We start from the raw sequence: 24,840 nt of genomic DNA, 5'->3' as shown, positions 1-24,840 counted from the left end.
ATCATCAATTTCATGTTCATCGTCTGAATATAGCTGAAATATTGCTGCTCGGACGTTAAACCCCAACAAACAAGCAAACAATGAAACTCAACTTGAAGCGGGGGTATTATCTTTGTAATTTTTGTCACCGTATTTTGTATTCATTATTTCCACATACCTGCCCTTATTCAACTTGAATTCGACCTTGACTTTTGAAATTCAGTTTGCTATATGTGTAATTGGTTTCGCCGTAATTTCTAGTATTAATAGAAATCTCGCAAATTCTCTGAGATTCTACAGAATGATAAAGGTAGACATAGTATCACCGACAAGCTCTGATACCACAATATCATTAAGACGGGATTAAGACGTCCAAAGTACTTAGGTAAAAGATCTAGCCTGCTTGTCCAGCCTACTTTGAACCCCAGTGAATTATATTTAGAAATTTAGAAATTCATTGAAATTAAGCATGAATTAAGAATGAGACATTTTTTCTCATACTAACCTAATCAGATTCGGCGAATTTTATGATTCGCCCTATGGGCTCGATGGAGAAAGAAAATATATATTATTCTAAATAAAACATAACTTTAATAACCTGACTTGAAGCAGTGCTGCAAAATCTGTTTGGCACCATTTAATATTATTTATGCGAAAGGAATACACAGACACAGATACAGGCATAATAAATATCTTGGTGTTCTCATTTAGCACAGATAATAATGATAGTGGAAGATCAGTATGACAAAGAGATAACAATACTAAATCATTTCGTTCGTTCGCCACTTGACGTCGTTGCAGAGAATTAATTTTAACGTAAGTCAATGTCATTCATCCACCTGTTTTCATACTGACATTGCTTGATATGTCAAACATTTCTTTGATGTTGACGTAAGAACCACCGGTGCATCTACCTATACAATTCCTTCACTTTTCTTGCATACGGCAGTTTGTCAGAGCCGTATCATTCATTATGCGATATATTAGTTATTTCTTTATTTTTGTAATTAATTCAAGTAATCTTTTCTTTTATCTATTTTAAGACTAAAATACTTTACGGCCTTGTTTGTTTCCGATTCACCATTTATCTAACAATATATGATCGTAGTTGGATTCAGATCGAGGTGCCCTGGATTCAGATCGAGGTGCCCTCCTTTAAACCTGAAACGTTTGGTTGATTAAGTAGCAAAAAACTAAATCACTGGACCGCCCCTCCATTTGGTCAATTAGAACCCCCATTGATTATTCGTGTACAATAAGATATTAAAGAAACATGCCAACATCAACGCCATGGAAATAGCCCAATTTCCTGTGCACAGGGCATATTAGCTATTTCAAACTGCCATACTACGTAATTCATTTCAATAATTCAGTAAATTAAAAAAATTAGCTTCGTGGATTTTTATTCTGTAAAGTCTAGCTATAGGGTCATGCCTTGTAGTTCTTTTTTCATCTAACTGTCTGGTATATATCATGGTAAATCCGGAAGCCATTATTTGGCCTGTGCATGAGGATTGGAAATAACCATGAGTTCAGAATATTACTGAAGATCGAGTACTAGAAACCAGGATACCACGTGATTCAACCAGTATTGTTCACGAATTTTTTCACATTTCGATAACTTATAAAACAAACACATCGATTCTTGACATTAAAGAAATCAACTACCTGATCACAGTCGCCTGAGCCGAAGGAACCAAGGTTATAGCGGTAATCAAAAGAATGCAATCCAGGGACAAAGACCCGACATGGAAAACAGACATACACAACAAAGAACATAAAGTAACTAAAATCATACACACAAAGCAACAAACGCAAATGAACAACTCGGACTCCATTAAAAACTGGGAGCATGGGTGTTTCTAGAAAAGCGTCCTCTGCTTTTCTAGAAACACCCGCCGAGTTGCTCATAAAAAGTCAAGTCCAGCGTAAACAAACGAGGAAAGGAAAACTATGACACGTTGAATAAATCAGTTTTCATGGCGCAGATGGATACACCATAACGATCCACGAGTTCATGATGTTCCAGAAGCCTATTTGTTAGAATTCTAGCGCGATACAAATAGTCTATGTAATTTCGGCAAGCTCTGGCATAACGTATGAGTTGTGATATGAACACTCCATACTCAGGTGCTGAAGGAATGTTGCCATAGATGAAAGGAAAGTTGATAATTCTGAATGAAAAGTCATCGCGTTTGTCGTTAAGTTTGGTCAATAGTTTTCCTTTACCATCGATTTCTAAGTGTAGGTCAAGATATGAGGCTGACTTCACAGTGTCTGTAGTATCCTTTATCTCAAGTTCTTTGGGGTAGATATGATGTATCAATTCCCCGAAATTAGGATTGTTTAAAGATAATAAGTCATCTATATAGCGGAAACTGAGATTAAAGGATCTAGCTAAACGATATTCTTTCTTTCGGATCAGATCAGCTATAAAGTCAGCCTCATAAGAGTGATGGAATAGGTCAGCAAGTAGAGGAGCACAGAAAGCCGACCGTTTGTTGAAAAACACGTCCACCACAGAGGACAAATATGTTGTCGATTAAAAATTCCAGCATTTTGTAAACATCTTCCTTCGTATAATTGGAAAATGATTTGGAGTAATTTCTTACATAATATGAGGAATCTCTACCAAGAACTATATATTTGCATCTAGGTGTATAATCCTTTTTGGAAAAAACAATGATGTATAATGTTTTTAAGTCGGGATTTTAACTGAGTATGGAGAATAGAAGTATACAGTGTTGAAAAATCATAGGTTTTAATGCTATTATATTCTGATAATAGTCTTGAACTGATTGTCTCCAAAAGATCTTCCGAATTTTTCAGGATCCACATTGAATTAATAAAACTACGGGATTAACAAGTGTTGTGATAGGACTGCAGACCCTCTTTGACAGTTGTGAGTGTAGAAGTTAAAAGTTTTGAAAGAGGTTTGGTGGTACATTTTGCAGATCCGTTGTTTGTGCGGATTCTTGTGGAGTTTAGGAATCCAGTACATCGACGGTAAATCACAATCATCGTCCCTGGTAGAGAGACCAAATGAGGATAGCATAGATTTATGGTTTTCCACAATCTCGGAGTCCGCTTGAAATAGTTCAGTCTATTTACTTTCGAAGTTATCGAAGTCAATTTTCTATCAAGATTTTTAGATGATTCTGTCTTCTTTAAGATAATACCAACATCATATCATCTCAATCGTTAAGAGGGGAATTACCCCTTTAACTTCTAGTCCTTAAAAATGGGTACCACGATAACCCGTTTCACAGTAGGGTTAGTTTATGGTTTATGGTATCTCTATAACAGCACGTAGATGCAATAAAATCAAAGTTATAAGGTTGATGCTTCCATTAAACTTGAGAAAACGTATCTATATACCTTTAAGATCGACAAAGCAGATCGATGATAGACCTAAATCATAAACTATGACCAATATTCGAACCAATTACATGGAACCAGCCCTAATCGCCCAATGTCGGCACCTGTTTATTCACAGAAATTCAAATATAAACCAAGTCATTTAGATTTTAAAGATTTTTTGAATAGCACTGTTTTTAATTTCAGAGCACATGATAAGTTATCTAGTCTTCATTCGCCCCGAATTTGTTTTTTTTTTTTTTTTTTCAGAAAGTGTATTTTTTTACTGCAGTATTTTTTCTCTGATAATCAGAAAGGGAAGTTGCGTACTGCTATTTCAATATCACGGGTTTATGTATATTTTTTTTAAAAAAATCCACTAAAAGAAAATTTAAGGAAAGGGGATCACTTAAAAGTAAAAAAAAATGATTTGTGGACTAAGCTCTCAGAAACAAAAGGAAGCAAATAACATTGGTGTAACCATGGAAGTATAATATCTAGATATTATACTTCCATGGTGTAACCATATCACCGAATGTTTGGTCTATAACGAGTTTCTTATTTATATTATCACAAAATATGACGAGATCATTACACCTGTAACTCGTGTTATTCATTATGTATTTGTTTTTCTTTCTGTTCAAAACGAATGGAAAAATTACCCTTTCAAAGAAAAATAAACCTTCAAAACCATAAATCGCCGTTTTATTGCTTATTCGTAATATGAGATTTAACTGAAAGAAACGGTCGCAATGAAAGAATGGTCGTATCTTTCGGTTGCGAACCGGAAAGATGCGATTTTCACTCTTCCACAGCACCAGTTAGATATGTATGCACAAGTAATTCAATAAATGACATCGCCTTAGTGTAGATTGTTTTATCGGGACCCATTTGTGAATTTGTGCATTATAGATGATAGCCTATCACCGGATTATACTCATTTGCAATATAACGTGTGCCCCTGACGGAGTAAGACATGCTTACCGTTCCGGGCCACCTGATGCCACTCACGGTTTTCATTTGGAAGTTTATATTTCTAGTGCGTTAGTTTCTTGTGTTACCTCTTTTTCCCACTGTTCTGTCGTTTTGTGTGTGTGTGTGTGTGTGTGTGATCTATTTCATTCGGTTCGCTACATTGTGAATATAGATCGTCTTTGTTTCACGTCCAGGCCATGTTTTCGGATTTTTACGTATTTAATTATTCGGTATTTTCTGCCGATATTTACATCATCAATAACCTTCAAGGCGAAAGGTCAATATCCACTCCCAGGTTAAATAATGTCATTGAACAATAAGATAACATGATAAACAATAAAACTAAATCACTTCTTATGTTCATCGCTGGAAATCTCTACTTAACACAAAATCATAAGCACCCAATCTCGCCACCTGTTTTATGATAGAAATTGTTTGATTTGTAAAACATTTCTTTGGAGTTAACGATATTTCAGATAATCACAGATTTACTATTATGATAAAACCCAGTTACATATATCTTACTGATGTCTAATTTATAAAATGTCTGTTTTTGAAACAACCGTGTACCTGTTAAAACATGTGGTTGTTGAAGATGTTAAATAAGTTGTTGCGTTACCCTATTTTTATATTAAATGTAGGTCAGTTTCCGTTCAGTTTTAGCATCCGTGCTATCCGGTTTTGACTTAAAAAAGCAAAAGTCTGTTTTGTTTGAGAGAGATCTAGGGTCGAAGAGCATCCAACGCCTTTTTGGTGTATTAAAAGGAACTAATTTCTGATATATGGGGATATCCCATATATTTCTACGTCATAGCTCCTCTTATGGTACATTTCAGTCACCGTCGACTTGATTTAGGCCAAATTCTAAGAAAAAGAATGAAACGTCCTTTTTTTCAGATGTGAATTCTGCCTAATAGAAAGAACAATGCAGCTCTCAATACATCATAAAATACGACTAGTACGGCATTTGAATACAAAAAATACATTACTCTGACTTCTTTGAAGAAAAAAAAACTTTTGATATTAGCCTAGTACAGTCCCAAAAGCTTAAAAACATAATTTGAAGAAAAAAACACATAACTAGCACTTAATTAAAGCTTCTGTCTGGTCTTTGTCCCTGGATTACATTCTTTTGATTTCCGTAGGAATTTTGGTTCCCTATTCGGTTCACCAATTTATTAGAAGCAGACGAGCGCTTTGCTTTCCGTTGCCACATTTATACCAGGGAAGAATGTGTGGTTACTAAAAGCTTCACTTTCCCACCAATATATTTCTTTATTCGCTTATGAGACCGACTGTACTCGCAAGATAACTTATTATCATTGAAGCTAATCATCAAAGCTTGCTTGCCAAAAATCAGACGATAAATCCCAGTTTGAAAATTTTGTATTAAGATTCCTCGTGGGAATAATATATGGTGTATTGTTTTTCTAATCTTTTTGATAAACCTTGTTTTTTTAGCTCAATAAAATTAATGATTGTAAACGATAAACTGATACAAAATGTTACACAACTACGAAAATCAATCAAAATTTGGGGTTATGGCGTGTTACATCAATGTCTGCTTAATATCAAGAAATATGATTGATTGAATAATTTACGACAAAAAGTGTAACAGTGTGTTTTGATCATTTTTAATTGCATATCTGATTTTAAAATGCTACAAGAATATTCTTTTTATTTTATCTTTTCTATGTGATTTTTCCGTTTACAAAAAATCGTTTGATCTTGAACTTGACGATTTTTGGATCGGATGTCATTTAATCTTAGGTCACAAACCCAACCAATAGTTATAGGTACATGAATTAAATATAATAATTAAGCAAAGAGTTATTTTTCAAAACAGACAAGCGTACATATCTATAATTTTCAAACTAAAAAATGATTTTCATATTTTAGAAATGCCTTACAAATGAATTCTGACCGCATGTTCCATCGCTACCTACATGTAGTGTCTAATTTTAAACAACGAAGGAGATACTCTTCTCATAAAAAATGTCTATAGTTTTTTATAACTTTGCAACAACAACAACGTAATTGACATGAAGAGTGAGAGTATTTTGTATAGTTGAAATTAAATACGACTGTTTGAACACACAGTCATATTTGTATTTCACCAAAGTTAACCATTAATTTTGTATGTCCCCTGTGTGCCTAATTCCAAATCGGCTGAAATACGTACATAACTCAAAATATCAATTCCACCCTTTCAAATAGAACAAACTAAGTATAATTATAATTTGTTACCAATAAAACAACCTTGAATTTCGAAACCAAATACAATTTGACCAGTTTTATTATTACGTATGCTAGTAGGGTTATTAGGACACAACTGCCTCAATGGTCTCGGGGTAGTAGTGTGCTCGCCTCCAGAGCGGGAGGTCATGGATTATTCTTTATCGTAGATGGACACAGATGCCTCAGTGGTCTCGGGGTAGTAGTGTGCTCGCCTCCAGAGCGGGAGGTCATGGATTATTCTTTATCGTATATGGACACAAATGCCTCAATGGTCTCGGGGTAGTAGTGTGCTCGCCTCCAGAGCGGGAGGTCATGGATTATTCTTTATCGTAGATGGACACAAATGCCTCAGTGGTCTCGGGGTAGTAGTGTGCTCGCCTCCAGTGCGGGAGGTCATGGTTTCGATCCACGGCCGAGGTCATACCAAAGACTGACTGTCACTGCTTCTACGCTGAACACGTGGTATTCAGGGAATATGAATCAGAACTGAAGTTGTCTGAGCGAGGCGGCATGCTTATCTGCGGGGAATTGCTTCGGTGAACCAATACAACAGAGATCTGGTTCAGCGTATCGGATTAGTACAGAGCATGGTCTGTTCGATTAATCATTTGTTCTCGTCCTGAATTGCATGGGACATTATACCAAAATCAATCAATCAGATATGTAGATGGTCGCAAATATTAATTCAAAGCTGAAATGTGTACTGTTACGCTACGGCTACTTTACATGTATATATAATCCTCCATTTTAAGTCTCATGTAAATTTGATCTGCTTATAAATATTAAAAATTGGGATCTTCCTAAAGTCTGGTGTAGTCTGTTTTATGTTTTTGATTCGTTACTCATAAAGTTGCACTGTTCGTTGCGGTAAACCAAAACTATGTATGATTAATAAATTTGCAAACATAGATAAGCACTTTAAATATGGTGTCATATTAGAAGCTTAAAAATGTACGTACATTACTTGGTTTCTCTATGAGAAACGTATACCCACTGACTCGATCGACTTCCAGCCAGACAATAGTGGTTGCAGGACACAATTATAATAAATAATGACTATCTTGTGTATTTTACCAAAATCAAGAGCATGTATATATGTTATGCTTTTGTTGTATTGCCGTTTTAATGCATACAGGTTCAATTATAAAGAATTTTATTTAAGATATTTCGGGAATGATGACTAATGTTATTTTCATTTTCTTCCGAAGAACAGAAAGGCACATTAAAAGAAGGGGGAGGGGCACTGATACTCTCCATTACAGACTAACGGTGAAAGTTGCAATACAGAATATAGTAGTTCTAACTATATATAATAATTAGAATATTATAACATCATTGATGTGCTATAGAAAATGAAAAAGTTGAATAGTTATATAGATGAAATTATATAATGCTAGGAGATGCCTACCTGTGGGTATATATCTCCCTGAGTTCTTGATTGCAATTACAGGAGTCACAATCTAGAAAAAAACAAAAATAAAACAAAATCAGTTTTTGTATTACACCCTCTTCAATAGTAACTTTTCGTAGAAAGTAATTGTTGTGTAAGTTGTAACAATAATCAGCCATTTGTTAAATCTCATTTAAACATCAAAGTACAAGTTTTTGTAAGAATCAGGCAAAATGTGAAAATCTTAAACATGCAAGTAAAAAAACACGCATATCTGAAATGAGGTCTGACCGCCAAAAGTTCATTTGCAGGGAATTTCAATGAAATTGAAGTTTACTTTTCCAAAAAATATGAATATGTATTTTTTGTGTACTTTCAAATCAAGTTTCATCCACTACCTGAATCTTACTGAGACATAGCACCTAATGGCCTATAACTGAATGTTGACATGTATCACGTGGTCGTCTCGACTTCAGGTTGCAGTTGAAGATTTATAAGGAAATTTAAGATATCTTAATAAAAGAAAGCATTAAATGCACAAAATGTCCATTAAAGCCCCTAGGATAACTACAATTTGTATTGAAGTGCGTGTGTGGTAGTACTGATTTAAACAAAAGATGACCACATAAATTATGAAACGAAAAAAGACGGTAGTCACGAACACTCATTATGGTAAGTCAAAATTGTCGCATGGAACGTAACACGCTTGCACAGTTTCACCCGATCTCCGAAGCTACGAGATAATATTATAGCTGCCTTTGTTTAGTCAGGTCGTTGACTATGACAGACATAAAACATCATGGTTATTAGGCGGTTATATAGGCCTGATTTGTCTCTTTTCAAACCTTTGATATCTGTAGAACTGTCAATAAATTAACCCTGAAAGTGTGCTTTAATTGTGGTAATTTATAAAGTTGACGTCTTGTTTGCAAATACAGTTTCCATTTAAACTCTAAGTGTGATTTTAGATTAAGAGTAATTATTTCGGACTCACTTTTCCGTATTTGATTTCCTGCTATTGTGGGGTCTTTAGTTTTAAAACTTGGAGGACTTAAGAACTTGTTTGACCGTCAAACAAAAATGAAATAAGAGGTGTATATAGAGCACTAGTAAGTGCTTCTAAGGTGCGTCTGTCTGTCTGCTCGCCATATGTTTGTATAATCAATAATACTATTCGCTGGATTTTTATGAAACCTGACAGGAATATCAAGTACAGGATTCCATTGTACTCTTACTACTAGTATTTTGAAGTTTTATTGGGTTGAATTAGGGTTTCAGCAAGTCAGTCAAACCTTAAATGTGACATTAGCTGCGATAGAAAAGTATCATTTTTTTATCGACAACTATTCCTAAACCACCAGATTAATCTAAGTGAAGTTTTAGATAATCGTTTAAGCCATTATATGTATACATTATTCACTGACGAAAAAAAAATAACTAAGGTAATTTTTTTTCGACAACACTGTTTATATTAAATGAATAAACGGATACGCTGTCGATTTTTAAAACATTCCGCAATGACAGTCAACTCATTGCTTGCATTCATAAGTTTCTAAACGACGATCTAAAATCATAATCTATTTTTCACATTCTTCCATAATAAATTCATCCCTTCAATTGATGTGGTTTTGGAAATATGCGATTTTCACATATTTTGTTATATTGATATAAATTTAATTTATCCAGTGTTTAAATTTCTCTTCTATTTTATTGTTCATTTTATTTACTATCTTGTTATAATTCCTGCGTATTTGTTATATTTTAGGTGACTGAGATTTTGTGTTATTACTAAAAAGGTGTTATATTTATCATTTTTAATTTCCCCTATTTCCATAAATGAGCGCAGAAGCAAGTAAATGTACATTTCATTTCAATGGATTTTTTAAAACGGAACCCCCTTTGAACTTTTAAGTAGCTGTCTTTGTATGAAACATGCAAAATCTGAAAAATGTGATACACCCCCAAAAGGCTACATATTTTTATACTTTATATTAAGTTGTTTTATGGGTCTGTATTATGAAATGTATAACTATTCATTCCAATTTGTCTGCTCTTAGGAGATCATCAACATTGAAAATCCGATAGGTTCTATTGTATTTGAGTGTTATTTGCAGAGTTAGCTTCCTTAATTTTGAAATTTACAGTGCCTCTGTATATTTTTTATCCCCTAAGAGAACAGGTTATATGAAAAACCGAATGTTAAGTTCTGTTTACTATAGCAATTTAAACAAAATATCAAAAATAAAAAACTTGTAGGCTTTCTAACCATGAATCACATTTTGCCATGATTCTTAGCTTCAGTGCTATTTAATTTCTTTGTTCGGTCTAAACAGGTGTTCAGTTAATTCAGGTTTAACATACATTTAAATCAACTAAAAGGACATTGAAGACTGTTTAGTTAGGACATTTTAAAAAGTTTTTTTACTGGTTTCATTGTATGAGTATTCCCTCGCGCTAACATACAGGGTAAAAATGTTTCACATGTCATGAACAATTACACTCATTACAAATCCCCGAAGCTGTTAATGTTTTTATTTGCTAATATGCATAATGAGGCAAGGCTTAGAGTTGGGTGTGACAGAGGGAGTATAAACTATGAAATACTGTGCAAGAGAGTTCGAATAAGCGTCCGTTACGGTTTTTTTTTTTGTTTTTTTGGGTGATCGTTACCACTTAGCATACATGCTCTTCTAGATTTCTGAAAATCTCTGTCCAATCATATTTCACAAAACGAATAATTGTATAGTATTAATATCTTCCTCGATGTTATTTTAGAAGTATGCTTTAATTCATGCGCGGATCTGGTGATTTTGATATGGATGTTCCAGCGATTACTGGTCATTTTGTTTGCTCAGATAATACACAAAAGGAAAACAATATACCCTTTTGTGCTAACTGTAGACAACTCGATAAACATGCGCAGAGCATGCTGAATACACACTTCAGCGAGAAAAATTCTTTTGTTCAATCCAAGCCCTACCTCGGTGTGTATACTGAGCATGCTCATTAACTTACCACAAAAGGGTCTATTACCAACAAAAAAGTTGGTTCAAACACTGAAATGCTCCGGTTGATATCCCAATGAGATTCTACAAGTCACATCTAAATTATAATGATATTTGGTTTCTAAAAATACTTCCCATATTGTTAATTGCTCCCGTTTATTCAATTTGATTTGCATGACGATGACAATAGTTAACTTTGAACTTGATGCTTATTTTCAATTTTAGATAATTATAGAAAGTGTAGAAAGTATGTATTGGCTTCATTTAAAAAAGTCTTCTTCAACCACATACCGTGGTTAGTTTGTACCTTATATTATTTTACGGCACACTAGGTTACAGGCATCTTGGCATTCCACTGCATCTATATCTAACTTCAATGTTATTATACCCCCGGTTTTAAGTATATCAATGAAAAACTTTCTCCGCAAATGCATATCACAGCCACATGATATCTTACAAAAGTTTAAAAAGGTATGCCGTGTCTTGGGATTCGATTTCGGACTGAAGCGACGCCAACCCTGTTAGACGACTTCGGTTTATTTATTTTTTACCCATATAGTTAATGGAGTATGGTGTGCGGGGGTATCCTTTAGTGCGCTTTGCTCGGAGTTCTTTTACTTTTACTACAAATAATGATACACCTTCATTAATACACCAAGCATTATGCATGTTTACATTGCATACAATTACGATTCCCATATGCAGATTGGAAATTTGACTACGACCTATCTTCCCGGAAACATTTACTGCTATGATCCGAAAACGATTCGTGTCTTACGGTATTTTAAAGTGATTTATATCTTTTTACGTTATGTTACGTTACGTTATGTTACCAAGATGTGGAAAATCACCAGAATGGCTTGATACATGATTGAAATATAATAAACATTGTCCCATTCGCGAATACAACAAAGCACTTTTTTGACTGAATATCATTAAATTTGATCAAAATGCAATCAAAGACGTGTTTAGTCTATGAAAGGGGCTATATGAATAGAATCATTTAACATTCTCAGAATTAACCTCATCTGAATGAATAAACAATTTAAACAAGCTATCTGCAGATTAAGTACATGTTATGAGCCACCTTGAAGACCTCACACCAGCATTAAGTGACTCCCGAGTGACGTTATATAACAGTTACGTAACCTCCAACATGATTCTAAACAATTACGACATGCATCCTGTATAACATGGCATACTTTAAAACACGGATTTTATTACATAATTAAAGTTGATAATCGGGTATAAAATGGTCTATAAAAGTACAATTGTTATATGATCGAGACACTTTTATCTGTGATCCCTACCCGATGACTTGATGTCTGGTGTAAATTTCTCAAAGCTTTCCCGAATTTACAATTGCAAACATTTAAGCTTATTAATTAACACCTGTCAGATTATCGATGCAATTTTCGAGTATTCTTTACCACGCTCAATAACCCATCCTTTAGTTTAATGTATGCCGAATTCGAGGCAGTAATTCGTCTAGGTAAGAAATGAAAATATACAGACAAGTCGTTAACAGGTTATTAGAACATTTCGAACAGGCTATTAAAAATGATGCTGACATAGAATTTGAAACCTGATGAAAGTACACGCTTAATTCACCTTAAACATCTGGTGCTTTATTGTTTTACGTTACCCCAAATGTGATAATCTGACAGTTGGGTTATCAAATGCTACCGTAAAATGATTGAGTCATGTTCATTTTTTGTTGATCTTCCCACCCTTCTTTATATCTTGATGATGAAGCTTTCCTGCTTCCTATTTATTATGTGTTCTAGTTAGCAGAATGTACATGTACGAAGCACACTGGCGGAACCAGATATGTTGAAAAGAGGGGGTCAGGAGAAGTTAAAGAAAAATGGGGGTTCTAGGCTAATACTTTTTAGTCAAAATTAGGTACAATAGAGCCCACGAAGCCCCCTTTGCATTCGCCACTGAGGCAAAATATGTTTTAACAAAAGACCAGTTTTTAAGCTGGTTTTTTAATATGGTAATCATATATGAGAATTTTATACTCAAATTGGGTTTTGTAAGACAGATTTTACTTTATTTTGAAGGCCTATGCCCTGTGTAATAATTCTGACTTTATAGTATAGTCGTGTGAATGCAAATACAGCAGGTATTGTGCCAAATGATTTATACATACATACATGTACGAAAAACCGATCTGAACCAGACACTTTTGAAAGTCCCTTTAAAATCAATTTAAATGTATTTTGAACTTGGGTAAACCGATCACCTGTCTAAACCGGTTAAATTTTAAAGTCCAATAGGAGGCGCTTCGGACAGGTTTCAGTGCACAAGACAAAAAAAAAACATAAAAAAACCAACTATAATATACTTTATTCCCTATATTCAAGGTTAAGACTTTTGCTACCGATGATACATTGACACCTTAGACCCCGCTACGTGTAGATGTGTACTTCTATTTGTAGTCCACGTATATAACTCGGACAATTCAATCATTTTATTCAATTACTCACGTTCAACATACGAATGAATGGACGACCGTAGGTCACTATTTGGTCAGGCATTGAAGAGGTTTATTAAAGGAACTTGTCTGGGATTAGCGTAGTTATTGACGGTTGGAGATTAAGCCATGTCAAACAGAGTTAATTGAAAATGCTATTTGAATTTAGTATTACAGAGTTGTATCTTCTTTTAGGCATGTAGTTTTCATTATGGTCTTGCTTACAATGACAGACACTTAACCTTGACCGAAAAGCATCTCATCCATTACAACTGCTCATTATTCAGTTTTTATGGTTCTTACTCGAAGTAAAACCGTATTTTTACCACCTAAATGGGTATTTATATTATAAGTGGCGTTACTGAGTACATGTAATTAATAGAAGAGAAAATAACTTCATTGGTAAGTCACTTTACAGTATTAAACGTTTTGATCTCTGAAATCTCAGGGAGTCCGTGTTAAGAATTTTGCATCTACTGCATAAGTTTAAACACGGCTTTACCCATATCTCTAAGACTCGTCCTTCTTCTATCTTCAATCCTTTAATAAAAGTCTTTAAGAGTTTTTGAACATTGAACCCTGTTTAAATCGAAGTACATATAAACTGTAAACCCATCTAAGCCGAAGTTTGTAAAAATACTTTCTAAATCTGTAACAACCTACTAGGTATATGAACATGACGACCGGAAAACTTTCTAAACCAGGAGGGGGATGGCTCTAGTGATTTCCAGTTAGTTTCGTTATTGTCAATCACAATTTCCTGGCATAAAGGGGACGGGCGTCTCGGGATAACCAATGTATCCGCCATTGCCTGTAAGTTCTTTTAGAACCAGAGAAACACCTAACTCAACCAGACAAACTTAATTTGGTAAACAAATGTTTTGATATTTACAAAGCAAAATATAACATAAGTTTTACGCTGTACGAAGTTATACTTGTATTATACCGTAATATATATATATATATAACTTGAACCCTACCCCTCTGTACAACGAATGTTAATTCGTCATCGAAATACTAATGCGTGTTTTCTAGTTACTTCTACAAGTAGTTATTTATATAGGGCTATGTTCAGCGGAGAATGGCAATAAAAATCATTCACACTTATCCACTGCTTAACAAGTATGTTACTTGTAGGCAATCACCAAAGTATCACCAACTACGCACTTGGTACTGAAGTCAACGAGGCCATAAATTTTAACATTGAGTGGGAGCATAAATCTGTTTAAATGTTTCTATTAATTGTAAAAGGAGAAAAAAGAACAGTTGACAAACTGAGTTGTAAAATAACATTAATGTTCTTACGAGGTCCAATATTATATATTAAGGGTATTTAAGAAATATTTCGTTTCCGAATATAACAGGTAATTGTGGCTTATAGTATTTCAAAGGAGGTTAATTTCTCGCTTTGCTTTTATGTTAGCTACCGATTTCTAAATACTTTGGACCTATAAAGATCCAACTGCTGGGCGTTGTGCAACAAAATCTTGTTATCATCAAATGCGTGTACCAAGCCCGGACCAATGCGGTGATTCATTTCAAACCTTCCGGTTTTTACCCGGATATTGCCATTTGTTATACAGACTTACCTTTTCATTATTGCCTAGGGTTTATCTGTTCGGTAATTTTGTAATTTTTCTTCCTGCATATATTTACAATTTCTTCTTTATTATATTGCTTCGTAACTTTTAACCTCATATTTTAAATTAAAACGAAGAAGTAATGCATCCTAAGTATTTCTAGAATAGGTCTCAATACCGTCATGTCCTAAAAGATGTGTCGCTTTAAAAAGAACCACTATCTAGTGATGCATCCAATATATTTACATAACCGGCCTCAATACCGTCATGCCCTAAAAGATATGTCGATTTAAAGGGAACCACAATCTAGTAATGCATCCAACGTATTTATAGATAACAGGTCTCAATACCGTCATTTCCGAAAAGATGTGTTTCATTTTTTGTTCGAAGGAAAGCGCGGGTAACCATTTTCGAGCTTTAACAGTAACCAGTAGCTGAACGAGAGATTTCCAAAAATTGGAGTTGGTCCCCCTTTTGTTGAAAAGCTTTAAAGTTAAATTGAGCAATTGGTAGCCTGGAACCTCCTTTAATTTTCTTGTTCTAAATCCCATTTTGTAAGCTTATACATACAACCATGAGTAACTATAATAATAGTACTATTGTACAAACATATATTAAATACGTAAAAACAATGACAAACTCTTCAGGTAATTAACACTCCATTACGTAGAACACCTTCTCTGCTGTTTGATATGTATAATAGTCACGTGGTTACTGAAACTACAACTACTAGTCGCGTGTCCCTACTTAGACGTATCAGTTCTCGACTACTGGAATCTGCTACCTACATGAGCATGGTATGATTAGAGTAGATTAGACAATCTCTAACATGCCAAAGTTGATACAGCCTCTTAGAGTGATATTTTAGGCACCGAGCTTGCATGCTGCTGTTGTATCAGAGTGCAAAATTGCTTATGTAAAAATAGTAATTAGTAAGAAGAAGACGATACGGTAACTATAATATGCAAAAACATGAACACGTAACTGTCAATATGATGAAGTGGATAAAGCTTTGTATCTTTTGTTTTAGAAAATTGCATTTCGGAATTTCACTCACCCTAAACGTAAATAGAAATAATAGTCCTACGCCATGGAACGTCATCTAGCTTGCATGATAAGCATGTAGCCTAATGTTATGATGATCTGTACAGTACATGTACATGTATGTCCTTATCGAGAAATTTCCCGTCACAATAGTAACCTCTCAGTGGTCGTTTTGAAGGTAACTATCTCAATCTTGCGTCAATCAAATATTATATATATATATATGCTTCGATGACGTCATTAAGCGTGGACCAAGTACTACATGAATAATAATGGTAAGCATAACAGGTCTATAAGTCAGACGTATCAAAATGAAGTTCGAAAATAGAACAACGGTCGAATCGTGATTACGAATAGTTCGTAAAATTGGCTACAAACAATGAAGCGTTAATCTCTTGTTTCATTTCGTTCATTTTGAAGGACGAATTCATTTAAGAACAAAAGTCTTCAAACCTATTACTTTAAGGCATTTAACTTCCGTTCATGAGATAAGATATAGAAGGGCAAGAGGATGTCCCGCTTTACAATGACCTTGTTTCTTGCAACCTGTTATTTCAAACTGGATTGGAATATCTCTTTTCTTAAATAACAGTCGATAAAGCTTAACATTAGATAAACTTCTCCTATTACGTAAGAGTTAACAGGTGGCTATTCAAATGTTCAATTCAAACCGAGACTCGCGTATCTCTGCTTTCTTTAATTGAATCAAAGAAAATTGCTCAACCAGCAATTTGTAAAGTAAGAAATAACTGTCATAATAAGTAATTTCAAGAATATGGATAAAAGAAGTTTACACTGACACTATCATATCACATCAAGGTTGAAATGGTCCCAAAATGAACAGTGTCATCTAAATGACAAAATGATATGGATAGGCATTTGTACAAAACAATATAATTGTCATAACTTGTAATTTTTAAAATTGTATAGAGTTGACTCTTTATACATCAATAAGTTATTTTTTTAACCTCACATGGATGTGACACAAAACCAAAACCGAATAGATAAAAACGAAAAACAAGGAAAAAACTGCTTTAAATAATGTATTTCGTGCGGTCATTATATATCAAGAAAGGTTTTAGGGGCTATCTAGCCCATATTTATGGACCTCGATCAGAAACTAGGTGTAACATAATATAGACCCAGTCATAATATTACTATATATCCAAAAGATGACACACCTGTCAGTCCAATTACTGTATTCATTGAACAAAAATAAATAAATAAAATAAAATAAACTAGGGAAAAAAATTGAGAGCCTACCTTTTTAAATCAAAAACCTATCAAAAGCAATGATTGATTAAATAGACTTACCTGCATACAACAGAATATCAAATAGAATAACTTTCTCTCCATTACCATGGTTTTGTAACTCCATAAGATTTTTTATCGTACTCTATTCATAAAGGTGTCTAAAATATTTTCACCAATTATCACAAAACATGTCATTTATCATATTTCCAAATGAACTGATACAACAACTAAGATAAATATTTACTAAACAAACTAAAATAAATATTCTCTATTCATTTTTTATACATATGAAAGTAACAATCATCATTTTGCTCTCCCTATCAAGTGGAATAGTAGGTAGGCAGATGAACTCTATGCTACTATCATAATTTTAAGTGCATGGAACATTTTGATATTCATTCATAAATAAGTTGTATTCGCGTATATATACAATTCATATCACACCGGGCAGCCAATGAAAAGAGGTCGTTTTGTGGTCTGGTGAACGCAGACAAATTTATGTATTAAAGGGGTGGTATTGTTATGGAAAAAAACTTAAGCTGAATTTAAACCTACATAGAAGTTTACTAACATAAAATTTGATAAATTTTACTACGTGAATCGAGCAGAATACGATTTTCTTCCAAGGACGCTCCATGTTGACACTGTAAATTTGAGCAGTATCTTGAATACCCAATACGTCAATGAGACATGATATCATTTTATATAGTAAAACCTATCGACCCTAGCCCTTAATTGACAGAAAACCCCATCATACCAATCGCAATCTGGAACCTTTTCATATCAAAATACATACATTTTGAAATGGCGTTACCAAAACATATGCCTTTACCACACAAACACTTGTAAACCCAAAGGGATTTGGTGTTGAAAGTTTTACTGTATGTTTATGAATGAGATCGTTGTTTTGTTAGGTAAGGACGTCTCTTATACCAGAAACAGGTATTAGATTATAAAGTAGAACTTAGTTAATAGTAATTCTACAAGTAATGTGTTAATTGAGAACGCGATACTCCTTTTCTTTAGCTTTTTGGACGTCTGAACATCTCATAACCTGAAAACCTATTTCATACTCTCTATCTAAATCTGAACTTTTTCACGCTGCCTGATATTTTCAATTCAAATTATGCTGCTGTACATCTTGGTACAGAATTTAAAATAAAATCGGGACTACTCTGCTATTTCCGGTACAATGTTCAATCTCTTGTGAAAGGAGAAGGACTAAGTAGTTCCGATTGCAAAAATTATCTTAATAATGATACTGAAACCTTGCTAAAGTAGAACTCCAAACTGTTTATAAAAAATCTTCATAAAAGATGGATCGGGTAAAAACAGAGTACAATTTTAAGAATTTTTCATCTAATGGGGATATCCAGTCATGGGCGGCTAAAAACAGGGGTTAATCCTGCAAAAAAAATGGGTGGTAGGTAACAATTCATAAATAGACAGCAATCGGACACTGAACCAAAACCAGTCCATGGTGGATTGACTTCGTCTTGAAATTAGTAACAACGGGAAAAATGCTTCGATCCTTTACATCTCGTTGATATTTATTTTTGGAACTATACGAATGTGTTAAACACTGTCATCATTGATATTGTAAATGCTATTATGTCTTCAAAAAAGTACATGTAGATTTAATTAAAGTTGTTTATGTGTCATTTTACAAGTTCGGTTACATTCTTTTATTATTTTGTCATTTCAAAATAATCAAAACTCTCGATTAAACCCACATTACGCTAATGATACTTATTTACATTGTAAGCAAATGACTTGTATGGGTTTTGATAAAACAAATTGAAGGTTGATAATATTTTTAATATGCAAAAATGACAAGTATGAATCATAATAACAAGTAATCATAACTGATAAGATAAAATGATACTACTGACCTATTACTCTAGTTTGCCTTAATTTGGCGTGGTCAGTTGCCCAGGAGGGAGCAAACATTTCATTTCTTTGTGAGGGAATTTAAAGGAACCAAGATTCGAAACATAATCCACGGAAAACAACAACACAAATTAATTAGGGGCACGCAACAAAGAACATGAAATAATTAAAATAATACGCGTACGGAAGCTAAAGTAAATGAGCAACCTCGGACTCTGCTAAAAACTGGGAGCATGGAACAAGTGCATCGGTATGGTAAGAAGAAAGAGACAGATTTGAGAGAGTTTGAATTTGTTTGTTTCTACGTCTTCTCACTCCGAACTTGATGTAATAGACCAATTCTTGCTAAAATCTTAACACTTCCGTGAGTGATATTTAAGCATTACTTTCCAGCAAAAATATGTTTAAATACTGTTAGAGTGTTGCATATACCTCACGGAAGTACTAACTGGGCCTGGGCATGCGCTGTGAAAATGGTCCTAGATGCTCTTTTATAGGCTGGTACTTGATCTGTGCAAGAAAAAAGGGTTAAGTTACATGTTAGTAAGAAAATATTTCTATATTTTCCAAAAACTGATTTAAGTAATAATAATAGTTTGAACCTCAATTTGAAAAAAAAATATTTAATTTGGGAAAAATTGGCAAATAATAACCTTGAGTCTCCCTTTTTCTGGATTCCCTTTCTAAAATCTGCATGGATCCGCCCTCTTCTTAAACCAGGCTTCAAAACTAAAAAACAATGTATAGCGACGTAAACAACAGATAAAATACCAAGAAAACAACAAATAAAATGCCAAGAAATTCTTGCTTAATTAATACTAAATTTAATTACAATTTCATATGAAGAGTTAACCACTATATGAATTAAAACAGCTCATAATTTGACCAAATCCGCTGGCTAAAGGGCGTTTCTTTAAAGTATCTTGCTAGCATAATACATTTTTTGAATAAGTAAGTCAAATCTAATTACTAGGGCAAACCTTCTGGCTAATAAGAATCAATTTATCATAATTTAAGATTAAAAAAAAATAATGTCCTACAGTTTATTGCTGAAAAACTGGTAAAAAAACTCAGCGCAGTAATATATGAATTTAAAAATTATGAAAAAACGTTGGTTTGCGTTCGTTTGTTAGTGTACAATACAATAAAAATTGATGTAATGTACACAGGAATGATTTTTTCCTTTAGTCTGTGTGTTTGTCTGTCCGCCTGTTCATCAAAATACCATGTAAACGTAAAATCTTTCCAATTTGATATCAATAATTAGCATCATATTTGGAAGCAAGACACTGGATTTTTTTTAAACGCACCAGTGGCGGAAATTCCAGAAAGGGGCCCGCTGGCTAACCTAAAATAGAACCACTACACTTACTTCAAAGTTTACTATAATCATAATCAATGTCAAGAAATTAACTTTTCGAGTACTCTACCATTGTGATCCACATATGCGTCTTTTTTTTTAGTTTACTTTTATGTTGCTGGAGTACATGTATAATGGGGCAACATTTCGCTGTAGGTATGTATAATGTTGTTTTGGGGCTAGATTCAGCCTGCTGGTTATATGACGTTCATTAAAGACCCATGAGTGGTTTTGAGCTGACATTTTTCATCCTGATAGTTGTTTCGTATTCACCATATCCATTCTCTTTATATTTAGTAGACGCTGTAATGAGCTCTTACATCCAACCGGATTACACAATTGACATTATAAGTTGTAAACAACTGAAACTCAAAGATTATTTTCGCCGTTTGAATATCTTCAAGCATAACATCAAATTCTGTGCTTTGTTAACAACAATGAAAGAGTAAACAAGGGAACCAAGGTTATAGCGATAATCAAAAAAAAAAGTAATCCAGGGACAAAGACCAGACATGGAAAACAGACATACACAACAAAGAACATAAAGTAACTAAAATCATACATACAAAGTAACAAAAGCAAACGAGCAACTCGGACTCCATTAAAAAGTGGGAGCATGGACCAGGTGCACTGGTAGGGTAAGCGTCCTCTGCTTTTCTAGAAACACCCGCGGAGTTGCTCACAAAAAGTCCGGGGTAGACAAACGAGAAAAGGAAAACTATGACCCGTTGAATAAATCAGTTTTCATGGTGCAGATGGATGCACCATAATGATCCACGAGTTCATGATGACGACCATAAAACTTCTGTAGTGATGACTTCAATCTTGTAGCAACTTGACCTTGTAAATGAGGTAATGCAGATTGTTTTGAACTAGATGTTATAATTTACGATTATTACACACTTATACATTTTACTGTTTCTCATTGTTTTTGCCTAAATTAAAACGTCTTTTTCAGCAATAACACTTGGTGAATTAAGGAGGTAGACCTAGGGTAAAGGACACAACTTTTACAAATCAATGGAACGTTTATATTCAGCATTTTACATCTATCTCATGTAAGCCTCAAAGCAACTTGGACTGATCTCATTCTGTTTCAAATGAAAGCTTGATAGGTTTTGGTGAAATTGAATATGATAAAAAACATATTACTGATTTCAAGAGTTATGTATCCGTTTTCAAGGTCGAAATTTGATTTTTTTTTCACATACAAAAAAAAAATGAAAATGAAATATTACCTACAAATTACCTATAAACTGAATATTAGGCAATTGGTTTTTGAAACAGGTTTTCTCACGAGATTCACAGGCTCGCACTAACGGGCTCGACCTCAAATACCCATGATAAAGCCAGTATAAAAAAATTGCCTAATATTCTGTATACACATATTGACTGTAAAATTTTGAAGTGCTGGTGTAACTTACTGTAAGTGGACTTCATTGAGATTGAAGCATATCACGTCATCTTTACATATGATATTCATTAAAATTGTGTACAAGATTCGCCAGGACTACTTTGGCAAGTGTAAAAGGGACCACGACCACCCCACCCCCCTAAAAAAGAAGACAAAAGCAAAACAAAACAAAACAAAACATACCAAACCAAACCAAAACAAAACAAAACAAAACAAAACAAAACAAAAACAAAATAAAAAAAGGAAACTAACAAAAACTATAAAATTTTGTATAATGTCAAGTTCTATTTTTCCATTGCAAAGATTTTCACAAAACTGGAAATGAAACATCTTAAGGTATATATCTACACATATCAGTCTTTCGCATAATTATCATGAAGTCGTTAATTTCGAAATCATTAATATACAAACAGTTTATGGATCATGCTATTATGGATTATAGTTTGATAGGACACATTAGTAGCTTAGATGTTTTATCACCCCTTCCAAGTCCTGCCTTATCTTTTCTGTACGTATTCGCAATTACAGGTTAGCAGAACTTGATTGTAAACGCTTAAAATGTATATTTCTAGTGTCAGGTTAATAGGAAATGGAAGCTCGGTCAGTAATTACCTCTATCAGAGGAGAGCACCTAGCTAATTACCTGGTACTTAATGGCAATGTTTATGTTCACGATACCTCAATGGCTAGGTCAGATCAAAGCAGACTGAATTTATTGTGTTCGGCTCTGTCGTAAACTTGGTTATAGAATGAGTTTTTTGCTCGTATAAATATTTGGAGAAAAATATTTATATTGTTCGCGAGCCAGAAAGAGGAAATTGACCCATTGAACTTTTACAATTTGGTCGAAAAGAAAATGATTGCTGTGAGTGCAGTCGTTATTGGGTTGTAATTGGGCAAAGCTGGATTGTTCATTAGCGTGAAATGAAAGATCTGTTTTTTGAAATGAGGACGAACTGTAACTGAGAAAAAAATATTTGTGACGGGCAATAGTGGATGAAAGATAATTGTAAATAAGCACATGTGAAGTTAAATTTCAAAACTTCGAAAGGTTCGTGGTTTAACTCATATTAAAGATAAAGTTGCTACGTAAAGCAAGCATATACTGAAAAAGAGAAAAAATACATAATGAGAAAAAAAAAAAACAAAACAAACAAACACAAAAATGTAGAGATTTAAATAAACCAATTAATTCAGTCGATAAATAGGATCATACTGAAAAAAGACTACCACCCATGTAATAATTTATATACTCATTGGTTGAACACCCAATATCGAGAGAGAAAGAACGATGTATTTGTGGGATTTGGAATGAAGTACACTGTATTGGCCACTTGGGACATTGTAGCTATGTTGTATGCGTTTTTTTTCAGCTTTCGATAATTTATAATGTTGATAATGTCTGATTTAGTACTATTTCGAATTTTGTGACGGTGCATGTAAAAAATGTGATGAGGAAATTAAAGAAATGTATTATTTTTGCATATTCAAAATCATAATGACCCCCAATATAGCTAGAAACAACACAATACGATTAAAATGGTGATTATTTGAAGCACTTTTCAACTGAAAGTACCAATAAACCTGGTTCTGCAATGTTGAAAATTGTTTTGGTAGGGTTTAGGCTTTTGGTACGAGTATTTCATTTCGTTGGTGGTTTGTTATTTCTTTTGTTACCTTGGTGCTGTCTTTATCTTCCAACATTGATTATAATCATAGATTTCCGTGGTTCTTAATATGGTATTCATTGATGGAACACTTCGATAAAAGTACGAATCCTTTTTATAGAGTTTTATTAAAGAATGACAATTACATTGTTAAATATTATAATAACAACAATAGCATTTAAAGCACCAGAGAAAAGATAAAACCGATTTCGTTCCAATTAAATGTTGACCTAGTTATAATTTAAGTCTTAAAAATGATATACCACCGTGTATGTATTCAAAAAGTGAAATGCCATTTGTTTTTTAAAGGTGAGTCAATGAGGACAGTTTTGACAGTTGCACGCAATGGGAACTAGGCTCCAAAGTACGAATTCAATACGCCTATTTTACTTTTGTTTCTCTTATTGTAAGGCAAATTGTAAACTTCGGTCTGGAATGGACTTGACCAAACGGATATACTGGTAACGGTGCACCCGTCATTTGCTAATTTAGACAAACATAGATGATGTAACTAATTTCATCTAATTGATTATTCATTTTTGAGAAATATTCAATGAAAACCCATTCTGTTGCATGAAAGACGTGCATTGGTTTAGTCCAGTGGCTTTAGGGATATTATCAAAATAAAAACAAATGATACATTGCATATTTAGGCAGGAAAACTATCTCTACTCACAGCATGTCTTTCTCATAAGTTATTAACATCTTAACATGTGATGAACTAAGAAGTGTAGTATAAGAGACAATTCTGTGAGATATAACTTATAAAGAACCCCGAAAACGAAAGATTTACCCAAAATCTTCAAACCCTTTATATACATATATGCTTGGAACCGCCTTGGTAGTTTTGTGTATGACCGTTTACCCCGACCGGACAGTTATTCCATGGGTCATAAATTAGTAATACAGCACAAAACGTGTAGCGTATAAAAAATTGGAGGCCGTAGACGTGAGATACCTGTTATCGCACGTTCGATCGAAGCTGTAAGATCCTCAACTGCTCTTGTGTTTGAATACATCAAACACAAGTTCGAAAATAATGTGTAAACGATCGAAATTCAATGATCAACCGATCAATCAGACAGAAAAAATCAATCAAACAATCATCTAAACTTAATGACATTGTAAGGAAGGTCAAGCCATATGCATCGACGAATGCGTACCCACGCATTCGGTCCCGTCCAGAGCATACACGTTGCCATATTTTT

At 33.9% G+C, this 24,840-nt stretch overlaps 1 protein-coding gene and 1 long non-coding RNA gene across 3 annotated transcripts in view; one reads left to right on the top strand and one right to left on the bottom strand.

Annotated features, from left to right (window-relative positions):
• Positions 1-17,680, bottom strand: part of LOC148617054 (A disintegrin and metalloproteinase with thrombospondin motifs 18-like) — a 63,289-nt gene extending 45,609 nt beyond the window's left edge. The window contains exons 1-2 of the mRNA XM_088584343.1: positions 17,362-17,680; positions 7,958-8,009 (exon numbers count right to left, since the gene is read on the bottom strand). Of these exons, the coding sequence (XP_088440469.1) occupies positions 7,958-8,009; positions 17,362-17,409 (100 nt within the window). The 5' untranslated portion in view covers positions 17,410-17,680. The remainder of the gene's footprint in view (positions 1-7,957; positions 8,010-17,361) is intronic.
• LOC148617053 (uncharacterized) lies at positions 498-21,677 on the top strand. Of its 2 annotated transcripts, none has more exons than XR_015922381.1 (3): positions 498-795; positions 20,655-20,707; positions 21,510-21,677. It is a non-coding gene; the product is annotated as an uncharacterized LOC148617053 (long non-coding RNA). The 2 variants fall into 2 exon arrangements; XR_015922380.1 differs by lacking the exon at positions 498-795 and adding an exon at positions 16,281-16,322.
• The last annotated feature ends 3,163 nt before the right edge of the window (positions 21,678-24,840 follow it).

The sequence above is a fragment of the Perna viridis genome, chromosome 5, assembly GCF_037379345.1.
Source record: "Perna viridis isolate PV_CMFRI_1.1 ecotype Kerala chromosome 5, ASM3737934v1, whole genome shotgun sequence".
Taxonomy (NCBI): domain Eukaryota; kingdom Metazoa; phylum Mollusca; class Bivalvia; order Mytilida; family Mytilidae; genus Perna; species Perna viridis.
This window is presented reverse-complemented; position numbering and strand designations above follow the sequence as displayed.